The following is a 26,544-nucleotide window of genomic DNA, read 5'->3' as shown; positions in this document are numbered from 1 at the left end:
ACGGAAAACAATCTTCAGGGCTGCCGACAGTGTTTGGCGAACCCACTAATTCCCGAACACAAGCTGATGGATACGTGATACGAGCCGCACAGTCACTTGCCCTGTGATTAAGGTACAGCCCCACCATTTGCCTCGCGTGAAAAGAGGTAACCACGGAAAACCATTTTCAAGTCTGCCGATAGTGATGTTCGGACTCACTATCTCCCTAATGTAAGATTACAGCTACGTCACCCAAACCACGCAGGCACTCGTTAGTTAATAATTTCACTTAACCTCGTGTTAATGTTTCTTTATTATGACTGAAACGTAGTAGTGAAAAATTGGATTAGAGGTTTATAGATAATCTTTCTTTCTTTCTTTCTTTCTTTCTTTCTTTCTTTCTTTCTTTCTTTCATAATCCGGTTACCTTCGAGGGTTCGTCTTTCCCTCGGATCCGCGAGACATACCACCTCTACCGCCTCAAGGGCAGTGTTCTAGAGCGTGAAACTTTGGGTCGGGGATTACAATTGGGAAGGAGGACCAGTACCTCGCGCAAATATGAAATTAAATATGAATTTGATACATAAAGGGAGGAGGTGCAGTCAAGTGGGATCCGAACCCAGAACCTCCCTATTTCGCGACTTGTGCGCACTCTACAGTTGTGATGGCAGTAGTGCCGGACCTGCAGCTTAGATCCTTTCTAATAGAACACATATGACGTAGGCCACCGTGGCTTAACTGTTTAAAGCATCCGCCACGAAATCGGAAGATTGTCGGTTCGAAGCCCACTGGTGTCTGTTGGCTATTTTTGTTCTGTACCTAAGATTTCTTCACTATTTACAATGTAGGGTGGTCGGAAACAACGTTGAAGGGTTGGTCATACTGATAAATAATTTGAAAGAATTAATTCGATATTTCGCCCCTCAGTCATTTTGTCAGCTTCTGCAGGTAGCTAATCAAATCGCTTTGCGGGCGAATTCAAATGGGCTTTGCTAAATCCGCTCGTGACTTAAGACCGGCTTGATGAGAGCCATGCCGAGAAATCACCATCAAACACAAACACACTGCGGGTTTCAACCATTGCCACTGTGGCACATTCGCTATGGTGCGATCATGTCAACTCGGAGGTCCTTGTTTACACCCTTCCGTGGGCGAAGTTATTTTCTTCGATTGGTGCTCTCAAGCCGGTCTTTTAAGCCATGTGCAGATTTAGTATCAACGCCTCACAAAACCCATTTGAATTCTCCCGCGAAGCGATCTGATTGGCTAAGCTCAGCCTTTGATATAAAATAAAAACAGCGCGAGATATCGAATTATTATTTTCAAATTATTTACCAGTATGACCAACCCTCTAATTATCATATATCCGGTTTGTGTTGTTTCCGACCTCCCTGTATATACTGAACACGTGTATTTCGAAATAATCTTTTTTTTTTTTTGCTATTTGCTTTACGTCGCACCGACACCGACACAGATAGGTCTTATGGCGACGATGGGATAGGAAAGGCCTAGGAATTGGAAGGAAGCGGCCGTGGCCTTAATTAAGGTACAGCCCCGGCATTTGCCTGGTGTGAAAATGGGAAACCACGGAAAACCATCTTCAGGGCTACCGACAGTGGGGCTCGAACTCACTATCTCCCGATTACTGGATACTGGCCGCACTTAAGCGACTGCAGCTATCGAGCTCGGTCCGAAATAATCATCAACAATAATCTGGACTGAAGTTGTCCACTTCACCTTACCGCTGTCCCTGTGTATCCTGTTTTGTTTATGCTGAACATTTTGTAGTTAGTGATGAATGATGATGTTGTCTGCACACCATCCGTTCATTCGTGTTTAAATATGGTGTTTTGCAGAATTCAAGCAGCCCAATACAAGAGCTGGATGTTCGGTGGCCTGCTGTTGTCCTAAACCTGGCTCCGGCTAGAATCCAGACCTACCCCGAGTTACCTGTGACTGCTACTCTGGAGTTTCCTGGAATCAAGTGCAGGCCGGCAGCAGGAGCAGTTGTTCCCGAGCTGTGGATGGAACTTCTCTTTTGTGGACACTCGCCGATCGGCTGTACCGACACTAACGCAACTCACAAACAGGTAATGCGAACTGAGCTCATTGTAGTTTACAAATTCACCAGTCTACAAATATCTGCTACTGAGGAAACTTCATGTCTTTTATTCTGAAATTGGTGCGCGGATTCCAAATCTGAAATCATGTTTATCCTAACACGTCAGATTTTTGAGTTATTAGAGTGCAACTACGAAGGTTGTAAATAAGGTAGTGGCAATATTGGTAGAACGCAATATTTAATGAACTAACAAGTACAATTGCATTACATTCTTTCAATGTAGTCATCAGCAAAGTATATTACCTCTGACCAAATGTCTGAAAGCCGTTGGAGACCATTCGCAAGGCGTTCTTTGTTGGTAACAGCGACGCAGCGCCCTACTGCGCGGAATACAGATGCCACGTCAGGACATTCAGTCGATGGTCTACGGAAACGAGATCACTAACGATGTCAGTCTGGTCTTGAGGAATGGACGGTCGACTTGTGCGGTGCAAATCCACAGTCTCAATCTGACCCGCACGAAACGCCATGACCTATCATGCAACCGTCGCCACAGGCTTCAGGTAATCCTCGATAACATTATGATGCACTTCTGCCACAGGCAACCTCAATTTTAATCCACGAACGCTGAACATCGTTTGAAAACTTGCTTTAGAGCGGTGAAATAAACACTCTTCACTTCAACGCCACACAGCAACAGCACTCCCAAATGCATGTCCGTCAAATGTACAATATCCATTGACAACAGCGCCACCTGACCACTCCTTTAACCTATTTGCGCATGCGCGATTACCTGAAAGTGTCTGCACTACGTTGCCACTACTTTATTTGCAGCCCTCGTATCTTTAAATTATTGTAATCACAGGGTCAGTAAAACAAGAGAAATAAATTAATACATTATTCTTTAAATATGTTTATACTAAGCTATTTTAATACTTTTCTAAATGACTTAGATTTACAACATGTGCGACCACTAAAATCTTTAGATATTTGATTTTCCGCTTATGATGGCTTGTGGGTGGTCGCTCTAGGAACCAGCAGAAGTCACTCATCATGCTCGACACGTATTGGCCCTAGGGCCCGGATTCCATCGTTGATATCCTTATGGAACCTCTCACCATGTTTATCACTTAGAGTGCCGAGATATTTAAAGACATACTGAACCCTTGAACTTACCGTTCCATCGTTGGTCGTTTGTCTCAGATGCTTCAGTAGAACAATATTGTACTCTTGGATCTTGAGGTCGTTACGAGCTTTTTTTTTTTTTTTTAGTCTCTTCATCGACCAAACGATATTATGGTTCAGAGGAGAGCATAACTACTCAAATGAGGGGCAAAAGCCTGCTTACTAAAATATTTATTCAACTTAAATCACGATAATTCATTTATTAAATTGGTAAGGAAGTCACTTCAAATTTTTACATTTTTAACGCAGTTACAATGCATAACGTGATTGGTAAAGTTTTATTGAAATATTTATTATTGTCTTTCAAAGAATGAATGTATAGTGTAAAATTCGTGGGCAGCAAAAAAAAACAGGAAACGAGAATAAAACCTGAAAATAGGGCACCATTGATCCAAGCGATAACTGAGAGTTAATCCACAAGATCCGTCGAAAATCTGACCTTCAACAAGTAGAATTCCAGATTTGTATTTAACTAAGGTTATCCACTAGTCTACTATCCTATCGGATATTGGAGCATCTCTCAATGGACCCTTAATTGAACCAAGTCGACTATAATTTGCTTTGGATGGGTTGCGAAATATTACTTGAACGCATGGTGTTCATTACAAGTTAACAGCAATTGTCACAATCAAAAATAAAATTCCGCTATGCATCGTCATCTCGTGACACCCGTAAGTTACAGAGAAATCCAGATGCTGGAACATGCATCACCCCAAACAGACGTTCAAGAGGAACCAACAACACTTGATCCAATTGGATCTTAAGTTACATCGTTCTGAGGGAACAAAACTGCGAAATGCAGGACACATTAATTCATTATGCATTTAGAAGAAATGCCGAACATTGAAGTTAAAGAAAAGTGATAAGGCACTTGAAAAAGTTCTTACTAAACCAACTTTCGGGTTATAAAACAATTACGTCGTTAAGTTTGTTAAAATACAAGTCCACAATAAAACACACGAAAGGAAATCTTTCCAATTTTCTATAACTACGACTACTATTACAAATATATCTATCTACACTTGTCCCACTAAACTAAACTACAAGTGATCGGTAGAGCAACGTCTCACTTAAATAATGTGAATAACGAAAAATGAAAATACAATATATTAACAGCTGAATAAAACGAAAGTTAATCGAACTTGAACACGCGCGGCTAAGCAGTAAGGATCAGTCTCCATTAGCTAGGTTTCCACGTGGGAAAACCCGTACATTCATGCCACTACTGAAGCAACGCACCTTCTGACTAGTAAGAATTATGCTGAAACATAGCCTGAATAGTACCTGCTAATATCTTTCACATTCGTAATACAAACACTAACATCGTTCAAGTCGATTCGCAAATACGACTAACCAATGACTTGCCTAAGTACAGACGACATCTTAATCCTGTCCTTGATCCTACGTTACTGTGTCTACTCATCCTTAAGTTCTATAATACACGCATCATCCTAAATCTATCGTTGAGCCAACGTTATGGTATCTACACATCACTCATACTGCCAGGCGAAATTGAAACGTTAGCACAATGTCCGGATATTTAAATCTGATCCTCGTTGAAACTCTAACATATGAAGTAAAATTCGTTACAAAACAACTCGAACCTGAAAATATTACTGTCTATTTTCTATAATAAAGCGTGAAATCGAACTTGAGCAACATGTCCGAATAGTTTAATCTGTTCCTCAATACAATCTCAACACATGCAGTGAAGTTCGCTAGATAAAAATAAACTCAAGTCTCGTTTGATATTGCGTAATATCACTGAAAGCAATAATCACTACTATCACGATATTCACGGCATAACTCGAGTGTGAGGCTCCGACTAGTCTTCCATGTTAACATTCCAAACAGGCATCACCGTAAACTGTCCAGTGAAGTGAAGTAACTATCCATCAGTCTATTCAAGCTAAACTATCATTCTAATAAAATTCATTTTTCACGTCCGCGATGTTTCTAGTCAGCGATAATTTCGTCTCGTAAAGATACAGAATAGATTTCAATTTACAATAATCAAGTATTATCTTGACCGTGTGTCTTAATGTATTTCGGGTCGACTATCACAAAAATGCACTTCGCTGGTATCAAATAGAACCGTCACGTAGACTTAATTGCAGTTACCCACGGACTTACATAAAATAGTAATCATGGAAGAAACATCAAGTTGTACTTCAAATATGCGTTACAACGCGCTCACTTGGATTTGACAACCTTTGAATTCATCAACCATTCGGGGTGCTACAGGACATCGTTTATCTTATACAGTCTGTCTAGGAAATATTACATTTCAACCTATGTACCATGTCACAAAAATTCCCCTCCGTCGAAATATAGGACCTCTTATCCTCAACATCCTGCTTATTCTACATCACTCATAAAATACTGGCTTATTCTGTATTTAACATCCTCATAACTATTCTCATAATATTCCATTTCCATTACAATCCATTTCCTCTTGTTTGAAACTTTTAAGTACAAGCGATCCCATGACTCAACCAACTTTATAATGATCTCACAATTAACTTCTAGAAATTTTTCCTGACCTCAGGAGCAAAATAGCATACCGTCACTCTCTGCATCACAAATACACGGTGTCACAAAATTTAAGTTTCCCAAAAATGTCAACTTTATCATACCTCACTGGATTTCGATATAAGCCGCAAATCACGTTTATAACTGCTGAACGCATAATTTATCATCTTAATTTTATCCTGACGTGAATATCATTATTATTATTATTATTATTATTATTATTATTATTATTATTATTATTATTATTATTGTTGAATAGTTTGATGTTTGACTTCATTACAGTCACAACGGTTATTTTATCGGTATCACTATTGTAACTTTTACCAGTCCAAACATCATGTCATTAATTTTCATTGGAGTACTTAATTTCACTTTTACATTTCTTAAAAGAAAATCAAGCACATTTTACAGTCTCGTGTGCTGACATAAATAATAGACACTTCGCCTCCACCCTAGAATAACGACAAGACACTTCCTCATCATCGCAATATACTTCATTACGCACGCCACGTATTCAACACGATGCTCTGATTTATTAATTCATTTAAAAGGACAAGCATTTACATCTCTAACTACAAAACATATTATTTAAATTAGACAGACCTGTAATTGTAGTCATTTGGCAAAGCATTATCTTGGCTTCATCTTGTGCCAGCCATCTCCAATTTAGCACTTCATAACTGCAGGATACATTCTTCACTTCAAATTTGTGTGTGTATACTTTTACACTTGGCTTGAAGCAACACATGTTACCATAAATTATTCTATACACATATAACAGTTAAACCGTCCCGCTTCATCTCGAGAACTCAACTAATGCGTATTGTGGAATCGTTCAAAATCCTTCCTAACCAGGTGTTCACAGGTGTGATTGACCGTGAGACACAAAGCTTATCTCCGCCAGACTATCGTCTTCATTTACCGATTACAAAAAATAACATTGTCAGCAGTAATTCACAAAAGCTACCTATAAATCCGCTGTCTCCCTATGAGAAGTTCAGGAATCCTGTAGTTATTAAATAATTTTCTTACCCGACCGTGACAGATGTCATAACTACAAACGTTTCGTTCACCATTTACCACTCGGTAAAATATTCATCCCTCAAGCCAACTGACTTTAGAGATTTTAGAAGTCTATTTAGCCCACTTTAAGTCTCCTTCTTAATGTTGCCTGACGAAGGTTCGCACTCTCGGAACAGAGAATGACGACTGACGCTCTTGGTTGAGGAGGGAGTATTAATGCATTTTCTAGGGACGCACTGCTTGGCGTCATGTACTGTGGTGCAGTCAGTCCGATTGAAGACCATTGGACCGATTTCTTTGAGACTCAACCAAGAGATTCCACCTAATTTTCCAGTCATGATGGTGTTGTTTGCTGATTTTTCCCGTTACTTTAACGGGAGTAATTAGTTAATTTCGTGAATTAGGGTTGCCGCGCATTTCGATTGCATGTCCTTGACGCGTGAGCACTATTCTTCCAGTATGGATGCCACCTTCTCTGCAGACTTTATTAAACACATTTCCACCCTGTGGACTTTAGCTTCATCAGATATTTCCCAAATTCTTAATTACTTATTTCTTTGTTAGTGACAGTGCCGAAATCTCTCGCATTAAGGGTTATTATCCAGAATTTCATGATTAATTACCCGAGGTCTGCCTAAGTGTTCCGACCTCGTTCGAATTGGTGGCCCGCTTCCCGCTGTGAGTTGTCACGCCGCAGAACACGAGATGAGCTTGTAATAAAAAATATGATTGCACTCCATCTTTTAGTTGCAATTTTTAGCAAGTAAGAATTATTGGGTTAAATACGACAATCTAGATTCGTAGGTACTCTAGGCATGTTATGTTCTAGCTCAGCATAATTATCAGCTCAGCGATACCCTTCTGTAACTAATTCTATTCCCTCAGTCTAGAGGCTAAGATTTCAGCCTTCTGTTTTGGAATTGACAGATCCCTGATTAAGAGCCACTGCGATCATCTTGATTTGTTAAATGAGGTTTGAAAGAATCGAATTCGTCTGCATAACACCTGCAAGGAATCCTCACGAGTGCGAGGTCACAGGTGTGATTTCTAGTAAGGGCTTTTGAAAGTGCTGTAGTAACAGTTGAGACAGAAAACATTAATACCTGCTAATGACGCACCATGTGCATACGAGAGCGGCGGCAAATGAGTGTCCGGGTGGTGCAGAAATCAACCGTCTAAGGAATGTATGTTTTACACTTCACAGAATGGACGTCATCGACGTTCGCACAACAAACCTTTAATTTGAATCATAAGGACAGAATAAAAAATGACGCGCCATAGTGATCACAAAAGTTAGTGCCAGGAATATCAAAGAAAGATGTGAGACTTACCATCCCGCTGAAGTCAGTTAGCATTCTAGGGTGTTTAAGTGTGAATAACTTATGTCAGTGACACGTTGAAGAACCCATATTCAGGAGAAATTCCGACACTCAGAAGTGTTTCAAAACCGACAGTATTTGAAGGAACTTTATGTATTCTTCTTCTTCTTCTTCTTCTTCTTCTTATTATTATTATTATTATTATTATTATCTGTATATTAACAAAATTGATGAAAACTAAAGTCAGTTAGTACGGCCATTCTATCCGGTCGATTTCCTTCACTTTTTAACTGAAAGGTATTCATGCACAGATTTGTCATCAGGCACTATAAATCACTTAACTTTCGCCTTCCTCAAATTATTTAATTTTTTCAAGTTTTTGTCTCTCTGAAGCTATCATATCTTTGGCTCTAATTGAGGTACGGAGTTTGTTTTGACCTAAGAACACTCAGTGGATCAAGATCTTTCATTTCAGCTCTTAACTATTCAAATTGGTTGATTCTGAGGTAAGTTATGAGTGCACATTCAATTTGACGTCCCATTTCTTCAACATTTTTTTTCTCATTGAAGCAATTAAATCTTTCGTTCAAACTGAGGTACGCAGTTCGTTTTGGTCTAAAAACACTCAGTGGATCAAGTGATTTCTTTTGAGGTAATAACTACTTAAATTGCTAGATTCTGAGAAAAGTTATGATTTCATTTGTCTCCATGACGAAGATGTTTCAAGAACTTTTCAACAATTCAGCGCGTAGTCTTGTTCCAAGGAACGTTTAATTCAATTTCTTCGTTGTTCAAGCTTTTTGTTTCCACCAAAAGGTTTCAACAAATCTGGACATTCCTTGGAGTTGTAGAAGAGAGAAGTTTCATTTTCTGCAAACGAAATAATAGAAAGCTTGAAGAATATTAATCCATTTTCACGGGAAAGTAGAAGTTACGCGAATTTGAGGAATTACTATCATCTCAACTGCAGTAAATAGAATAACAGCAGCTTAAAAATTCCTTTCGTGTGTGTTTATGTGAGTGCATCATGAACGATCCTCCTGACACGGGTCAGGTAATTAACGCTGCCTTACAAGCATACTACAGCAACTCTCCATCGATGATTCTAAACTTTACTTTAAATGCTAAAATTCCTCCGAATCCACATCAACTTCTGTCGACTCAACAACCTGTCAACACCTACTCAACAGAGATGCAAGGAGCACCTGCCGCATTACTTCAAAGAAGTCAGGTACCAGTATCCATTGTATCAGCACAACCAGCCAACAAATCAGGTAATTCTGACTCTGAGTTTTTAAGTGAATTCAATCCCCAGTGCAAAAAAATGCGCCCTAGTGGAAGTGAACCCCGTCCTACTGAGGAGTCGGACATGATCCTTGATGTCACAAACAGTTCCGGTTCAACTCATACCACGAATAGTTCTAATGGTGCAGATGTGGGAGAAATAAATACTTTATCCTCATCTGTAAATTAGCCCAACACTAATCAAAGAGTTATATATCGCAATAGTAGCGAAAATAGATACAATCCCAATGATCATGGCCCTTTCGTTGTTATCGTTGAAAGTGTAAACAAAGACGTAGGTAGTCTCCATCCAATGGCGCTTGGTAGGCTTTTATTTAACGAGCAGGTCGTTAGCCGTCAAAACATCCTGGACATAAAACCAGACTTCGAGTTGAAACCACTTCAGGAGCAGTGGCGAATCAACTAGTGGAAACAGAATGTTTTCGTAAACAAAAACTAGAAGCTTACATTCCGTCTAGTGTTATTCAAAGACAAGGTTTAATTAAAAATGTCTACCCCTCACTTAGTGAAGATGAAATATTACGGGAGATACAAACCCCGTTACCAGTTGTTCGTGTAAAGCGCTTCAGTAAGGTTATTCGCGGGGAGAGAAGGCCTATCCCAGTTTGTCTGTTAACTTTTCGTGCACAACAACTGCCAGCATTATACACTTACTCGGAACTAGGTGCCCAGTGCAACCATTTGTGATGTCTGTACGATTATGTGAACGATGCCTCAAATTCAATCACTCTAGCCTGCAATGCCGAAGTGCTCAACGCTGTAGCCGTTGCTCAGGGCCTCACGATATTAGTCAGTGTTCAGATTTAATTACTCCCTGTTGTGTTCACTGCAAAGGAGCTCATCTCTCCACTGATAAAAACTGCACAGAATATAAAAAGTGGATTTCTGTTCGGGAACTTATGGCATTTAACAATATCTCTCAAGTGGCTGCGCTTGATATTTATAACAACAGAGCGTACGCGGACTCAGCGGCACGCCCACCAGTTAATTATCAAAATCAGGTGGAATTTCCTCCGCTACCTAATATTTCTGCAACCTCTAACATGTCAACAGCAAGAAACTTTCCAAAACAACATGAGCCCTTGACACCAAGTTTTACAGCAGAGCCACCAATGAAGGAAGATACCCCATGGAATATCACACAACAGATCTCTCCCCATTTAACATTTAACCAACAACTCGACCATCCACTCGCCTCTCAGCGTAAAATTTCAGTTCCTGTAAACTCGTCAAGACGTCCGGTACAATCTTTCAAACCCCATTTCCCACCAATTTCTCAACTGGCCTATATTCCTCCACATTTACCTGTTACTCCGATTACTCACAATCCCTACCCTCCCCAACCCCATCGCGTAATATCAAATCCTGCTCAAAACAACGAACAACTCATTGAGCATATATTCAGTATTATTATGCTTATCGTAGGTCAGCTCCAATCTTCAGCATCCAGCAACATTCATCCAACAACAATCCGCGACATGATTACCAATATTTTCGCCTCTGAAAATGGCCTTTAAAATCTTACAGTGGAACGGCCGGTCGGTGATCTCGAACAGAGGTGTTCTACAGCGTGAGATTCAAAGCCAAAATGCATCCATAATCGCACTATCTGGGACATGGCTACTTACCTTACTGATCCAACTATTTTCGTCTCAACCATCTGACTCTCTACAACCCATGGCGGTCAAGTATATTCTGCGACAGATTTTCCAAGCTCATAATGGCATTTAAAATTCTTCAATGGAATGCACGATCGGCCATTTCAAACAAAGAGAGTCTAGATAATACACTTCACAATATAAACCCTCACGTTGTTGTCCTGTCAGAAACATGGTTCAAACCTCAAAGATATATACATTTTCGCAACTATACCATTTTAAGGGAAGACCGTGATGATGGATATGGTGGCGTTGCTATTCTGGCACACACGACATTATCTTACAGACATCTAACTATCCAACGTAGTGTACCATCGCCATTTCAACTGATTGCAGCTAGTATACAACTACCTTCTAGAACTCTTAAGATAGCATCTGGATATTGCCCACCGAGAACAGCAGTCACCTTGGATATTTGGCAAGAAATCATGTCGCAACTTCCTCCCCCACAGATCATCTGTGGAGACTTCAACGCTCACTCCACAGCATGGGGTTGTCCAACCACCGATCGCTACGGCAATGATATAGTCAATATGGTTGAACATTATAATTTAGTCATCCTGAATGATCATTCCCTGATCATTCCCCTACATTGGTTCCTTCACCGAATCGGCAGAAATCGGCAGTTGACCTCACTATTGCCAACCCCTCTTTAACCTTGTCCACCAACTGGTCCGTCCTTACTGATTCTGGGGGTTCCAACCACTTTCCCATTTTGATCACAATAGAGACTTCTCCTCCACCTCATCAGCAGAAAGTGTCAACAGGAAAATGGAACTGCTCTAAAGCAAATTGGCCAGTATTTACAGCCAATATGGATGAAGAGATATTACGCCTTCCACTGCAAAATCCTAGTGGTGTCAGCTACAACCTCTATATCTCCGCTATGGAGAAAGCTGCATCCGATTCGATTCCCCAGGAGAAAGTTGGATCTACACACACGGGAAAACCAGCTGTCTGGTGGACCCCAGACTGCTCACGAGCTGTTGCACGACGACGGACAGCGCTTGGGCAATACCGGGAACAACCCACTTTTGAGAGGTACCAGCAATGTCTGCACACTACAGCTCAAGTAAGGAGATTTTTGAAAGAAAGGAAAAGACACAGCTGGAAGGATGTCTGTGCATCATTAGATAGGAATGCCAACATCTCCGACGTCTGGAACAAAATCAAAGCCTTCCGCCACAAAGATCATAGTCCACGATCCCATACGATCTCACCAGCCTGTATAGACGGATTCTTTGACAAAATAGCTCCACCGTTTGTTGATTCTCAACCCCTTCAGTTCAACACGAACCCGAGTACTCATTTTTATGCTCTCCCTTCACATTGGCTGAGCTGCAAAATGCAATAAAACAGTCCTCCAGTACTGCACCAGGTTTTGATAATATTTGTTACCCGATGCTGGCCCATTTATCAATCCATGCTCTACAGTGGCTGCTTCGGATCATAAACGAAATATGGTCTCAAGGAGAATTTCCATTATCCTGGCTAACACAGATTGTGATACCCATCTTCAAATTCGGAAAGGAACCAGAGGATCCGAACGCTTACCGTCCTATCGCCTTGTCTTCATGTATACTGAAAACCCTCGAGCGTATGATTAAACTTCGACTCGAATGGTGGCTAGAATTTCACAATCTTCTACCACGAACTCAGAATGGTTTTCGAAAAGGAAGAAGTACCTCTGATAGTCATGCACTGCTCACTGCGGACATATATAAGACATTTGCTTCGAACAGTTATATGCTTGCCCTTTTTCTGGATATTTCTGCTGCATACGACAATGTTGACATCTCAAGATTATTATCTAAATTGATGGACCTCGGCCTTCCTCATCCGCTCATCAAGGGCATTTACAATCTTCTACACACCAGATGGATATATGTGCGTTATCATGACAAACTACTTGGCCCACGGAAAGTCTCACAAGGTCTGCCTCAAGGTGCTGTGCTTAGTCCCTGCTCTACACCATTTACACCAGTGATCTAGAGACCATATTTTCACCCAGGATTAAAATATTACAATATGCTGACGATGTGTCTGTATATACTAGTGCAAGCTCTCTCCAGACTGTAGAAGCCCACATGGCTTTAGCTGTATATCAATTAGACCATTGGCTCCTTGAAAATAATTTATCCTTATCGCCTTCCAAGTCTCAAGTAGTGATATTTACGCGAAAATACCTGAGAGTCCTACCCTTAACCTTGAACTTGGGTCCATACAACATCAGAGTCAAACCTCAGGCAAGGTTTTTAGGTCTCACATATGACACTCGACTGACATGGTCGCCACATATATCTGAGCTTACACCAAAACTGGAAAGATCTATGAATATTCTTCGTGCTCTCACCCGAACATGGTGGGGGGCTGATCCCTGTGTTCTCCTTCTCCTATATCGCAGTTTGATCCGATCCAAAATGGATTATGGGAGTATGTTTTATCATAACGGAAGCAAAATCGCTTTGCGCTAGCTGGACAGAATACAATATAGCTGTGTCAGAACCTGCATTGGAGCAATGGCTTCGACCCCAACAAATGCGTTGTTACTAGAGTGCGTCGAACCTCCTCTTGCTGTACGTCGACAATATTTAGCAGACAAATGTGTATTATCCAGGATGTACAACAATGAACCACCAATCTGCAGCAGTCTGGATGATTTAGAAACAGTTATGAGAGAACACGGACACCGAAAATGGATGAAAAATATATGCCTTCTGAACAGTCTTCAGTTTCTACGCCCCATACTTCCATCGTCAACACCCCACAAGTCTTGCCTTGCTTTTGAGATTTCGTACTCCTACTTATTGTTTTCTGTTCCAATACATCTTTTTACAACAGACTTACTTCCTCTAACCACAGTTCAGTCTTACTTTGTGGAATATACTCAAAGACAGTGGCCCAATGCTCTTCAAATCTTCACTGATGGCTCAAAAATACCCTCACCACCTGCAGTGGGATGCGCTTTTCACTGTCCCGCAACTGAAGAATCTCGTTTATTCACTTTACCAAATGACTGGTCTATTTTTACAGCAGAAGCTCTCGCTATTTCCGAAGCTCTAGCATACAGTTTAAGAGTTAAACCTTCTGCAGTTCTTATAATTACTGACTCTCTCAGTGTCTTGAAGACTTTACAGTCACCTGCTACATACAAACTAACGGTTCATCAAATTCAGATCATTCAGAGAATTCGACAACTTACTCGCCTCAATATTGCTGTACACTTTCTTTGGATACCAAGTCATAAAGGTATCAAACACAACGAGTATGTTGACCGGCTCGCTAGAGCAGCAACGCATTTGGGCGAACGGTTAGATTCATCAGTGTCTATTCGAGACTACGTGCCACGTATCAAGCAGCGTTCCTGGACGCAAATTGAAGAAGAATGGTATATTACAAAAGGGCAACGGGGAAAACAATACGCTGCAGTCCAACCATACCCTCCTCACTCACCTTGGTTCTCCAAATGGAATGCTTGTCGCCGATACATCACTTCTCTTATTCGCATGAGGTTCAACCACGGCAGTTTTGCAAATCATCTCTATCGGATAGGAGTCCTAAACTCGCCCTACTGTTCCTGTGACCGCCAAGCAATCGCTGACCTCAACCGCATCTTCTTCTCGTGCCATCTTTATAATGCACAGCAGGAAAAATTTATAACAACTTTACTTTCATTGAACTTCCAACTACCACTCAACATCCAGTGCATTTTATCATCCCAACAACCAGAAGCGTATAATGCAATCGCCTTATTCTTAAAAGACACCGATTTAAGATTATAAAGTTTGATGTGATACTACTTCAGAAAAACTACGTAAACATACTACAGTTGCAGTGTCCCAATTTGTTCTTTTTTTTTCTCTCTCTCTCTCTCTTCGTATGTGTGTGCGCGCATTCTGTACGGGCTCGGAACGTAATACCATTATAATACTATGGAAGATTCATAGGTGTATATGTATTCTAAGTGTATATTTAATGTATATGCTTTGTTATCTAATGTATATCTAGCTGGCTGTTTGGTCTGGCACCTAAAGCCAATAAATTAATTTTTAAAAAAATTCATTTTCTTTGTGTGATTTTTTTTCAAGTGTTTTGTTGACATTATTTACATTCTATTACCGCAGCAGATCATGTGCTTTATTTCATTAAGTCGGAACTTTGCAAATACATCCGTGAGGAGGGTAACGAACAACACCATACTTTGCACATTGCGGGCGGAGCCAGCGGGAAACTGCTGATCTATATATTTTAAAAAATTATGAAAATTAAAGTCAGTCAGTCCGGCCATTCTATCCGGTCGATTTCCTTCATTCTTGTTTTAACTGAAAGGTATTCATGCATAGATTTGTCATCAGGTACTATAAATCACTTAACTTCTGCCTTCCTCAAATTATTTGATTTTTCAATTTTTTGTCTCTTTGAAGAAATCATATCTTTGGTTCTAATTGAGGTACGGAGTTTGTTTTGGCCTAATAACACTCAGTGGATCAAACTCTTTCATTTCAGCTCTTAACTATTCAAACTGATTGATTCTGAGGAATGTTATGAGTGCACATTCAATTTGACATCTCTTTTCTTCAACCATTGAAGCAATCATATCTTTCGTTCTAATTGAGGTACGCAATTCATTTTGGTCTAAAAGCACTCAGTGGATCAAGCGCTTTCTTTTGAGGTAATGACTACTTAAATTGGTAGGTTCTGAGAAAAGTTATGAGTACATTAATCTCGTGTCGGTAGACTTACCGGCACACAGAAGAACTACTGTGGGTCAAAATTCTGGCGCCTCAGACCTCCGGAAAGCATAGACAATCTAGTTGGACGTAAAACAAATAACATTATTATTATTATTATTATTATTATTATTATTATTATTATTATTATTATTATTATTATTATTATGCTAGGGGCTTTACGTCGCACCGACACAGATAGGTCTTATGGCGACGATGAGATAGGAAAGGCCTAGGAGTTAGAAGGAAGCGGCCGTGGCCTTAATTAAGGTACAGCCTCAGCATTTGCCTGGTGTGAAAATGGGAAACCACGGAAAACCATCTTCAGGGCTGCCGATAGTGGGATTCGAACCTACTATCTCCCGGATGCAAGCTCACAGCCGCGCGCCTCTACGCGTACGGCCAACTCGCCCGGTATTATTATTATTATTATTATTATTATTATTATTCATGTCGTTTCGGCCAACCAAGGTCTACGTCATTTCAACACTCTCAATCCCCGGGCTTTAACATTTGCCCTTTACTCCCACATTCGTTGCCGGTGCTATTTCTTTCTTGCTTCGGTCCACGCCTTTCCCTGTTTTCAGCTTCAGACTGTCTTGGAAACACTTTTGGTCTTCTTCAGTTTCTTCTTCAGTGGGTTGCGCTCCATTATATCATCATGTGTGATGGCCACCTCTTGTAGATCTTTTTTACCTCACTGAACCATCCCCCTTTATTCTTCTTATCTTGGAAGTAGAAGGAGGTCCACTTAATGACCTTGCAGGGCTCATTCTTGTCACATTGCTGTAGAAAGCAAGCTTTCTCTTCCGCATCGTAATATTATTTTTAATTTTTTTTAACAATTGGCTTAACGTCGCACCGACATAGGTAGTTCTTATGGCGACGATGCGATAGGAAAGAGTTAGGAATTGGAAGGAAGTGGCCGTGGCTCTAAGTAAGGTACAGCCATAGCATTTTCCTGGTGTGAAAATGGGAAACCAGGGAAAACCATCTTCAGGGCTGCCGACAGCGGGGTTCGAACCCACTATCTCCCAAATGCAAGCTCACGGATTTGCGCCCCTAAGCACACGGCCAACTCACTCGGTATTATTATTATTATTATTATTATTATTATTATTATTATTATTATTATTATTATTATTATTATTATTATTATTATTATTATTATTATTATTATTATTATTATTATTATTATTATTATCTTCAAGTAGTTATAGGAGCTTATCGCCACTTCAGTGGCTTAGGGTTAACGTACCTGTCTTTCGCTGTAAGGCCCCGGATTCGATTCCCAGCATTTTCAGGGATTTTAATTCTTAACTGAGGGCTGGGTTGTGAGAGACTGATATGCTAGGCATTGGATCAGGTCAAGAAAGCAACACAATACAGTTGATAATATCGTAACGCTGACAATGTGACCCATCAGTATCTGCAGACCATCTAACTGGACAGCAAGGGAAGTCTTCGAGATGTTACACTCTGATTTCGTACAAATTTTGCATCCAACATCAACTTCCATCCACCGGTCATGTCATCCGTCAGATATAAATTTTAGTTCACATTTTTAAACCGGAAGTTTACTTACATATCTCTACCGTAGAAATGAAGTCGTTAGCTACTGAGTCAATGTCCAAAGAGTTCAGCTCCTCATGATGAACGTTCAGGATTGCAAGATCGTTTAGGCAGTTATTGACCTCGAGTAGATTTTTCGATTTCTCAAATTCCAAAATGATCTTCCTGCTGTAGAAGTTGGTAAGGGGTCCGTCGTAGGATTCGAACGAACTTCAACAGATCTGGAAACATGGCATTTACTGAACTGCCTAGTGCTTGGGAGGGAGGAGAATGGGTAGGTGTTTTCTAAATATTTTTCGTGGGCCGGGACCATAACTTTTCTCTAGTTAGCTATACCTACGTTTTTATATATATATACAATCTGCTTTACGTCGCACCGACACAGATATGCTTTATGGCGACGATAGGATAGGCTAGGAGTGGGAAGGAAGCACCCGTGGCCTTAATTGAGGTATAGCATTTGCCTGGTGTGAAAATAGAAAACCACGGAAAACAGCTGCCTCTGTGAATCAGTGGTAGAGTGTCGGGCTCCGGATTCCAAGATAGCGGGTTCAAACCCAGCAGATGTAGTTGGATTTTTGAAGGGAGAAAAAATGTCCAATCGACACTCCATGACGTAAGATGTCGGCATGTAAACGTTCTCTGGTGACACATTTGGTGTTTTCCCGACAAAATTCATTAAATCTTAGCATAGACGTCCAAGAGAGTTTCGGTTTACTCGGTCTGCCATCTAGTAGACCTAGAGCAGGGCCATCCAGCTATTGCGCTCCGAGAGCGCGCCCGCGCTCGGGGAGCACTGGGCAGTCAGACTAGCGCTCCTTCCCCTACCACCACTACAGTGTGGCAGCGAGGAGACCTGAGACAGACGATGTTCGGACCGCGCTAACTAGATACGTACGTACAGTCGTTCGTCCGACGGCTTTTGTGGGTTTGTTGACATCATATTGATAGGGCTGTTTTGCCATAACAAATATACCGCATATACAAATCGAAAGGTACTCCGATGTATGGAATATGCAGGAAACGAAATCAAGTGTTAAGTAAAGAATACAATAATGCGATTTATTCAAAACTGAAATTTGAACATACCTGAGAGGAAAATTCAACAAAATTTTACCAATATTATACCAATATTCTTAAACAATTACGCGAGTTTCTATCGCTCATCGTTGCACGGTGTTTACTTTTGGTAAGCTTAAGAACCGAAATGTACGTTGAGCCGAACATTGACAGAACTTTATATGCATGTTTATATAAAAGGGGGTATTCTTCTTGCGGAAAGCCACTATAAAATTCTTCCAAACTTCGTGACATTAGAAAGCGGTCTTTAAGACGAACATTGCACTGCAGTTCAAGCTACTCTAATTGAAATAGCTGTGGAGCACTGTCTGCACTAAGAGAAAATGTTCGAACAATTACATCTAACACCGCTTGGGGTTCTGATCATTCAGAAAATCTCTTTTCAAACTCTTCTTGTAATTGGCGAATTGCCTGCAAGTACTCATCAATGTCGACACCTTATTTCACTGCTTCAACCAATGGAAAATGTCCTGTGTTCCTTGCACGTAACTGGTTTTCCCACAACATCAATTTTCATTTGAACTCTTGAATTTCTTCCACCAAATAGCAGATATTGTGCTTTTCGCCCTGAAGCGATTTTTTTTTCTTTTTGCTATTGGCTTTACGTCGCACCGACACAGATATGTCTTTATGGCAACGATGGGGCAGGAAAGGGCTAGGACTGGGAAGGAAGCGGCCGTGGCCTTAATTAAGGTACAGCCCCAACATTTGTGTGAAAATGGGAAACCACGGAAAACAATCTTCAGGGCTGCCGACAGAGGGGTTCGAACCTACTATCTCCCGAATACTGGATACTGGTCGCACTTAAGCGACTGCAGCTATCGAGCTAGATAAGCGAAGTGTTCAAGGTATTCAGATGGACAGTAATGTCACTTAAAAAGGCCCAGTCCGCCACCCACTTAGGATTACGCAAAATAATTTCGGGACGCCCTTTCATGTCATAAAAGGTATCTGTTGCATTCCGCAAGCAAAAAACTCGATGAAGCACCTTCGCCTTGCTCAGCCATCTTACTTCTGCATGGTACGGGATATCCGGATACTCCACTTCGATGTCATCCACGAACTCTTTGATTTTTTTTTTTTTTTTTTTGCTATTTGCTTTACGTCAAACCGACACAGGTAGGTCTTATGGCGACGATGGGACAAGAAAGGCCCAGGAATGGGAAGGAAGCGGCCGTGGCCTTTAAGGTACTAATTATGGTTCAGCCCCAGCATTTGCCCGGTGTGAAAATGGGAAACCACGGAAAACCATCTTCAGGGCTGCCAACAGTGGGCTTCGAACCCACTATCTCCCGAATGCCAGCTCACAGCTGTGCGCCCCTAAGTGCACGGCCAACTCGCCCGGTACTCTTTGAATTAACGGCGCGTGAGTCCATGGGATCGAATAAAATTTACCACTCGCACAACTGTTCCGATTACGTCTTTAAGTTTGGCGACTTTTGCACAGATTGCCTGCTGGTGTATCAAGCACTGGATCGCCGCCATTAGGGTAGTACCGCTCTCAGTCATTTTTAATTTTACATAGCTGAGGAACCCCGTGCGTAGACTACGTAATGCAGGAGCTCCATCCCTCGTTACACTCGTGAACCGCTCCCATTTTAATCCCATTGACTCAAAAACACACTCCACTGCTTTGAAAATATCGAAACTGGTAGTGGTGTCTTTGAGAGCTACCAAGTCTAGGAAATCCTCGGTGAGCCGAATATCGTCATCCACCCTCGAATGAAAATAACGATCTGAGCTGTGTCCGCAATGTAGGTTGATTCATCGAGGGCGATGGAAAAGTATACAAAATTTGCTGCCTTCTCCATTAATTGTTGTTCCATATCAACGGCCATATTGTCTATTCTGCGAGGTACAGTGTGAGGAGAAAGAGAGATTTTGTGAAATTTCTCAACCAGCTCCATAGGACAAATACATGCCGCCGCGTCCATTAGGTACTCCTTGATTACATTCCCTTCCGCGAAGGGTTTCCCATCTTTGGCAATTTGCGACGAACATTTGTAGCTTGTTCGTAAAGTGGGTCCACCAACCTCACTCTCTTCAATCTCCTGTCAGACAAAAATACGGCAAGTCACAACTTTAGTGTTCTTCAGATAATTCAATCATTTATACATTCCCGTTTGTAAATAAGCATTTAAAAATTAAAACAATATCTACAGAACAGTGCTGCTTGAAATTTTCTTTCAATTCTTCCAACTTCGATTAGCGACTGGCGTCTGTCAAATCACCGTAATAATCCCTGTGGTTGGCACTGTAATGCCGTTACAAATTGTGTTTTTTAAACATAAAATCTCTGTGGCACACTAAAAAATCGGATGCTCTCTTCGGCCCGGCGGGCAGACCGCTCGCTCAGCTAGCCAAGCTCCTCCCACCACTACCGAAACTACCTTCCCTCAAAGCGCTCGGAGCACTGGCTTGGAGCGCGGCCAGAGCGCTAGCGCTCGGGGAGCGCTGTTTGGATGGCCCTGACCTAGAGTAAAACGGAACGTTGATATTGACGAGCAGACAGCCAGATGGCGTCAAATTGAAATGTCTGCACACGGTAGCTGAGTCCATACGATTATTATTATGTACCACGGAAAACCATCTTCAGGGCTGCCGACAGTGGGGCTCGAACTTCCTATCTCCCGAATCAAAGCTCACAGCTGCGCGACCCTAACCGCACGGCCGGCTCTCTCACTTAAGCTATAAGTAATCCTAAATAAAGAGATTTACATGAAATTTACTACCGGTCTGGAGCCGTCCCACAAGTGACAGATTACCTGCCAACTGTTTTCTTAGCCTTTTCTTAAATAATTTCAAAGAAGTTGGGAATTTATCAAACAGCTCACTTGTTAAATGTTGTTAGGTTGCTGACGATGAACGATGGCGCTTCAGCCTGCTCCGGTCTGGAATTAGAATATAAACTTGTGGATATCAACTTTACTGCGCTTGCATCCGGGAGATAGTAGGTTCGAATCCCACTATCGGCAGCCCTGAAGATGGTTTTCCGTGGTTTCCCATTTTCACACCAGGCAAATGCTGGGGCTGTACCTTAATTAAGGCCACGGCCGCTTCCTTCCAACTCCTAGGCCTTTTCTATCCCATCGTCGCCATAAGACCTATCTGTGTCGGTGCGACGTAAAGCAACTAGCAAAAAAAAAAAAAAAAAAAAAAAAAAACTTTACTGCGCCATTTTGTTGAAAGTTGAGGTGATATTTTACAAGGGGATGTAATCCAGGAATTCATTTCCACAAATATTTCCTGTTGTTTCCGCTCCCAAAGTTAAAAAACACTGTATATTTCCGCACCAAATCTGCTTGACTTAAAGTGTCCAAAGGTCCATATTTCACTTCACCACTGCTTTATGAAATTAAATCAGGAGTCAGGATTCTCTAACTTTGTTACTTGCACCGGACATGTATCACCCTGAAATCCCTCTCGTCAGGAAGCGAGTATATATATTGCTTCCTCTTCTAACGCGCTGCAGATAATGGATGAGGACATTTTTATATATTGCACGCTACCTGTTCCTTTGCAGTCACCCGTGTTGTTCAGCCTTTACCTGTCATGAAATGTACCGGATAGAAACAGCGATGAAAATTCTAGTTTTGTATAGAGATGGCAAACGAATATCGATATATCGAAAATATCGATATTTTGAGAGGGAAATATCGATATATCGACATTGATATTTTGAGGTCCGATATATTGTCAATATCGATATTTTGTGCCCAATATATCGATATTTCTGTCTAATTTAATACTTTTGGCTACGATGTGATTATTTTTCAGGCCCTTTCAGTATTTGCCGATATGTGTATGCTACAGTTACGAAATTTGATTTTTTATTTCTCAATTCACTTCGGTAAATACAGTGATAATATCACAACTCATCCATCGTGCATATCTTGTGAGTTAAGCCGCTAGCCGCAGCATGCCCAGCCATTGTTGTCGGTGAGGTACAGGAAAGTTGTGGAATATTGTTGGTGGTTAGTGCTGTTCGTACTCCACAGTGTTGCTTTAACTGATTCATACGTTTACATATTTTAGTACCGGGCGAGTTGGCCGTGCGCGTACAGGCGCGCGGCTGTGAGCTTGCATCCGGGAGATAGTAGGTTCGAATCCTACTATCGGCAGCCCTGAAAATGGTTTTCCGTGGTTTCCCATTTTCACACCAGGCAAATGCTGGGGCTGTACCTTAATTAAGGCCACGGCCGCTTCCTTCCAACTCCTAGGCCTTTCCTGTCCCATCGTCGCCATAAGACCTATCTGTGGCGCGCGGCTGTGAGCTTGCATCCGGGAGATAGTAGGTTCGAATCCCACTATCGGCAGCCCTGAAGATGGTTTTCCGTGGTTTCCCATTTTCACACCAGGCAAATGCTGGGGCTGTACCTTAATTAAGGCCACGGCCGCTTCCTTCCAACTCCTAGGCCTTTCCTATCCCATCGTCGTCATAAGACCTATCTGTGTCGGTGCGACGTAAAGCCCCTAGCAAAGAAAGACCTATCTGTGTCGGTGCGACGTAAAGCCCCTAGCAAAAAAAAAAACAAAAAAAAACATATTTTAGTGAGACTGTATATAGTTTTCAACAAGTAGTTTCATAAATGGCTTCAAATAAAAGTGATGTGTGGAGATATTTCACAAAAATCAATATAACTGAAGTGAAGTGTAATACGTGTGCCAAAATGTTGAAACGTTCCGGCAATACCACAAATATGAAGCCTCGTTTGAAGATACATACATTAAAACTGTATACGTCGCCTGTTAAAGGAACTTCAAGCATGAACTAAATGCTTAAGTCAGTGGTAGGGAGCAGTAAATCGTTCTTTTAAAATCTGGTGGGACTGAAGCCCCTCCTACAACATCCTTAACAGCGTCTGCGTCTGTATCATCCCTGGGAACTGCTACTGGGGGGTTCACTGCATCCACGACATCCGTAACCAATGCCGATTTCTCGTCACCGACTACGTCTACAGCTATCCAGCCATCTACCCGGCAATCGTTAGGAGACATTAAGAAATTTTCAGATTATTTTACTGAACACTTTGGCCCTTTACTGTAGCTAGGCAACTTGTATTTCATTTTTTACCATTTACGAGATTACAGTGTTTTATAAATAATTAATGTATTTTAGACCTATTAAGCAGAAAGTAGGCCTATTTTTTAAAGAGCCGTTAGTTTTCTATTACCCGTTTAATTTCATTGAAGAGTCTTCACAATGGATAATAATAATAATAATAATAATAATAATAATAATAATAATAATAATAATAATAATAATAATAATAATCGTATGGCCCAACGAGCTAGTGGCCTCAGCTACCGTGTGCAGACATCTCAATTTGACGCCATCTGGCTGTCTGCTCGTCAATTTCGACGTTCCGTTTTACTCTAGGCCCCCACTAGATGGCAGACCGAGTAAACCGAAACTCTCTTGGGCGTCTATGGCTGAGATTTAATTAATTTTGTCGGAAAAACACCAAATGTGTCACCAGAGATCTTTAACATGCCGACATCGTACGACATGGAGTGTCGAATGGACTTTTTTCCGCCCTTCAAAAATCTGATTACCTCTGCCGGGTTTGAATCTGCTATCTTGGGATCCGGAGGCCGACACTCTACCACTGATCCACAGAGGCAGCTTTCACAATGGATAATAGCACCAATATTTTAAAACCGATATATCGATATTTTGAAGGCCGACATATCAATGGCATCGATATTTTAATACCGATGTATCGAAAATCCGATCTATCGATAATCTGAAAAGTTTTGCCATCACTAGTTTTGTATTTTATATGGTAAAATAATCAGCAATATTGCTTTCTATTGCGCGGTGCCAGTCAACAGCAAATTTGCGTTGGATAAACTGCGATGAACACCTCAGTATGCTTATAATCGTTCTTAACGTGGCGAATTACACAGACTTTTTATAAATATTTTCAAAGAACTTGGAAATGTATCGATAACATATTCCAGTCAATTATTCCTCGTACTATAAATTAATATTTTCTCCACTTTGTCCTCTTGAATTCCAACTTTATCTTCGTATTATCTTTCCAACTTTTAAAAAATTTCGTGTACTGATGTAATGCTGCGCAATCTCTCTGATAGCTCGGAACATATCACTTACCTGCAAATAGAGGCAGCAAACTATCGATAGTAATCGCCATCGATATTTTCCGATATTATGAGCTCTACTATCGATAGTAATCGATAGTTTTCAAAAAGTGGAACGAATAATATCATTATGCCTGAAAATAGAATATTTATTGAACACAATACACAAAAAATCAGTAGAAAGCACAACTATTTCATGGTATGTAATTTCTGAAATTCAAATCGGAATTACTCATACATCTCTTCAGTGACCACCCGAGAAATTCTCGTTCTGCTGCAGTATTCATTTTGCGATCGCCCGACATTTTCTCAGGTATTGTAATATATTTGGGAAAATGTTTTACAGCAATCTCAACAGATGGCAGGAGAGTTTTCAGTTGCTTTCATGATGTCTTTGACCTAAAATGCGCTTTATCTTCTCTCGCCTACATACAATCTCTGACAACATATAAATCTTATTTTTTGTTCCGTACTGGCATCAACTCAACTAAGGTTAGGTTGCATGGAGAATCCTACCTTCCAAAATGCTAAATAGTATTTCTTCCGGCACTGAAGTCGCAGGTACACCGAGATTCTTTAATGCACACCTATGAATTGGAACAAACTCCTCACCAGTTAACTTTAAACAGCTGCACAATTTCTGTTAGCGCGAAAAATAAGCCAATGAGGAAAAAAACTATCGTTGACTATCGATAGTAGGCAAGTGACTATCGATGCCAGACGATAGTGATCTCTATCGATAACTATCGATAGCACTATCGATAGTTTTCCGCCTCTACCTGCAAACATATTGTAAAGGGAATAATATCTTAGGATTACGGCGCGTAGAAAATGCAGGCAAATATAAGCGGAAAATTAACAGGTTAGACAGCTTGACATGTGTAGTTTGTAAGCTATTGGAAAAAAAAAAATTCTGATTACATTGGACACGATTGCAAAATAACTAACCGGTTTGATAGAAGACAGTTCGGATTTAGGAAAGTTTATTCTACTGAAGCTCAACTTGTAGGATTCCAGCAAGATATAGCAGATAATTTAGATTCAGGATGTCAAATGGAGTGAACCACTATTGACCAATCCAATGGTTTTGATAGGATAGATCATTACCGACGAAAATGAGGACATTTGGACTAAACAAGAGAGTGGTTGGATGGGTGGCTACATTTCTAGAAAATAGAATTCAAGGGAATTAGAGTAGGTGAAGGGTTAGCTGATCCTGTTATGACTAAGAGGGAGGTCCCAGGGGGCAGTATTATTGGACCATTATGTTCGTTCTTTTTAATTTTTAGAATTTGCTTTACGTCCCACCGACACAGGGAGGTTTTATGGCGACTATGGGATAGGAAAGGGCTAGGAGTAGAAATGAAGCGGCCGTGGCCTTAAGGTACAACCCCAACATTTACCTGGTGTAAAAATGGGAAACCACGGAAAACCATCTTCAGGGCTGCCGACAGTGGTCTTTTTCATATATATTGATCATATTGTGTATAGAATAGTAACTGAATTGCAGGACTATGAGCAACTGCAGGAGGACTTAAACAATGTAGTGAAATTGACAGGAGGCAATGGTATGAATGAAAATGGGATGAAAAGCCAAGTTGTAAGTTTCACCAAGAAGAGATGTCCTCTCAGTTTTATTTATTGTGTTGATGGGATGAGAGTACCTCATGGGGAACAATGTAAGTTCCTGTTTGTTAATAAATTAATGATCTTCGTTGGGGTAATCATATTAACGAGGTAGTTAAGAAAGGTTACAGATCTCTTCACATGGTTATGAGAGTATTTCTGGGTTGTAGTAAGGATGTAAAGGAGAGGGCGTTTAAGTCTCTGGTATCGTGATATTGGAAGAACAGTCAAGTAAACATACTAGTCTCGTTTCTTTTCTATTTATTATTGTTATAAAAAAATCTAAAAATCTAAGATATAACACTTACGACACAATGATATTAAATAAAGATATAAAACATAGCACAGTCCAAAGAATGATCTCTAGG

General features: G+C 40.8%; 1 protein-coding gene across 1 annotated transcript in view; it reads left to right on the top strand.

The window, feature by feature from the left end:
- gogo (golden goal) overlaps positions 1-26,544 on the top strand; it is a 325,542-nt gene that overhangs the window by 32,628 nt on the left and 266,370 nt on the right. The window contains exon 4 of the mRNA XM_068226859.1: positions 1,847-2,069. Coding sequence (XP_068082960.1) covers positions 1,847-2,069 — 223 coding nt within the window. The remainder of the gene's footprint in view (positions 1-1,846; positions 2,070-26,544) is intronic.

Source organism: Anabrus simplex, chromosome 3, assembly GCF_040414725.1.
Source record: "Anabrus simplex isolate iqAnaSimp1 chromosome 3, ASM4041472v1, whole genome shotgun sequence".
Lineage (NCBI taxonomy): Eukaryota > Metazoa > Arthropoda > Insecta > Orthoptera > Tettigoniidae > Anabrus > Anabrus simplex.
Note: the sequence above shows the minus strand (reverse complement) of the source record. Positions and strands in the feature narration are given on the sequence as shown.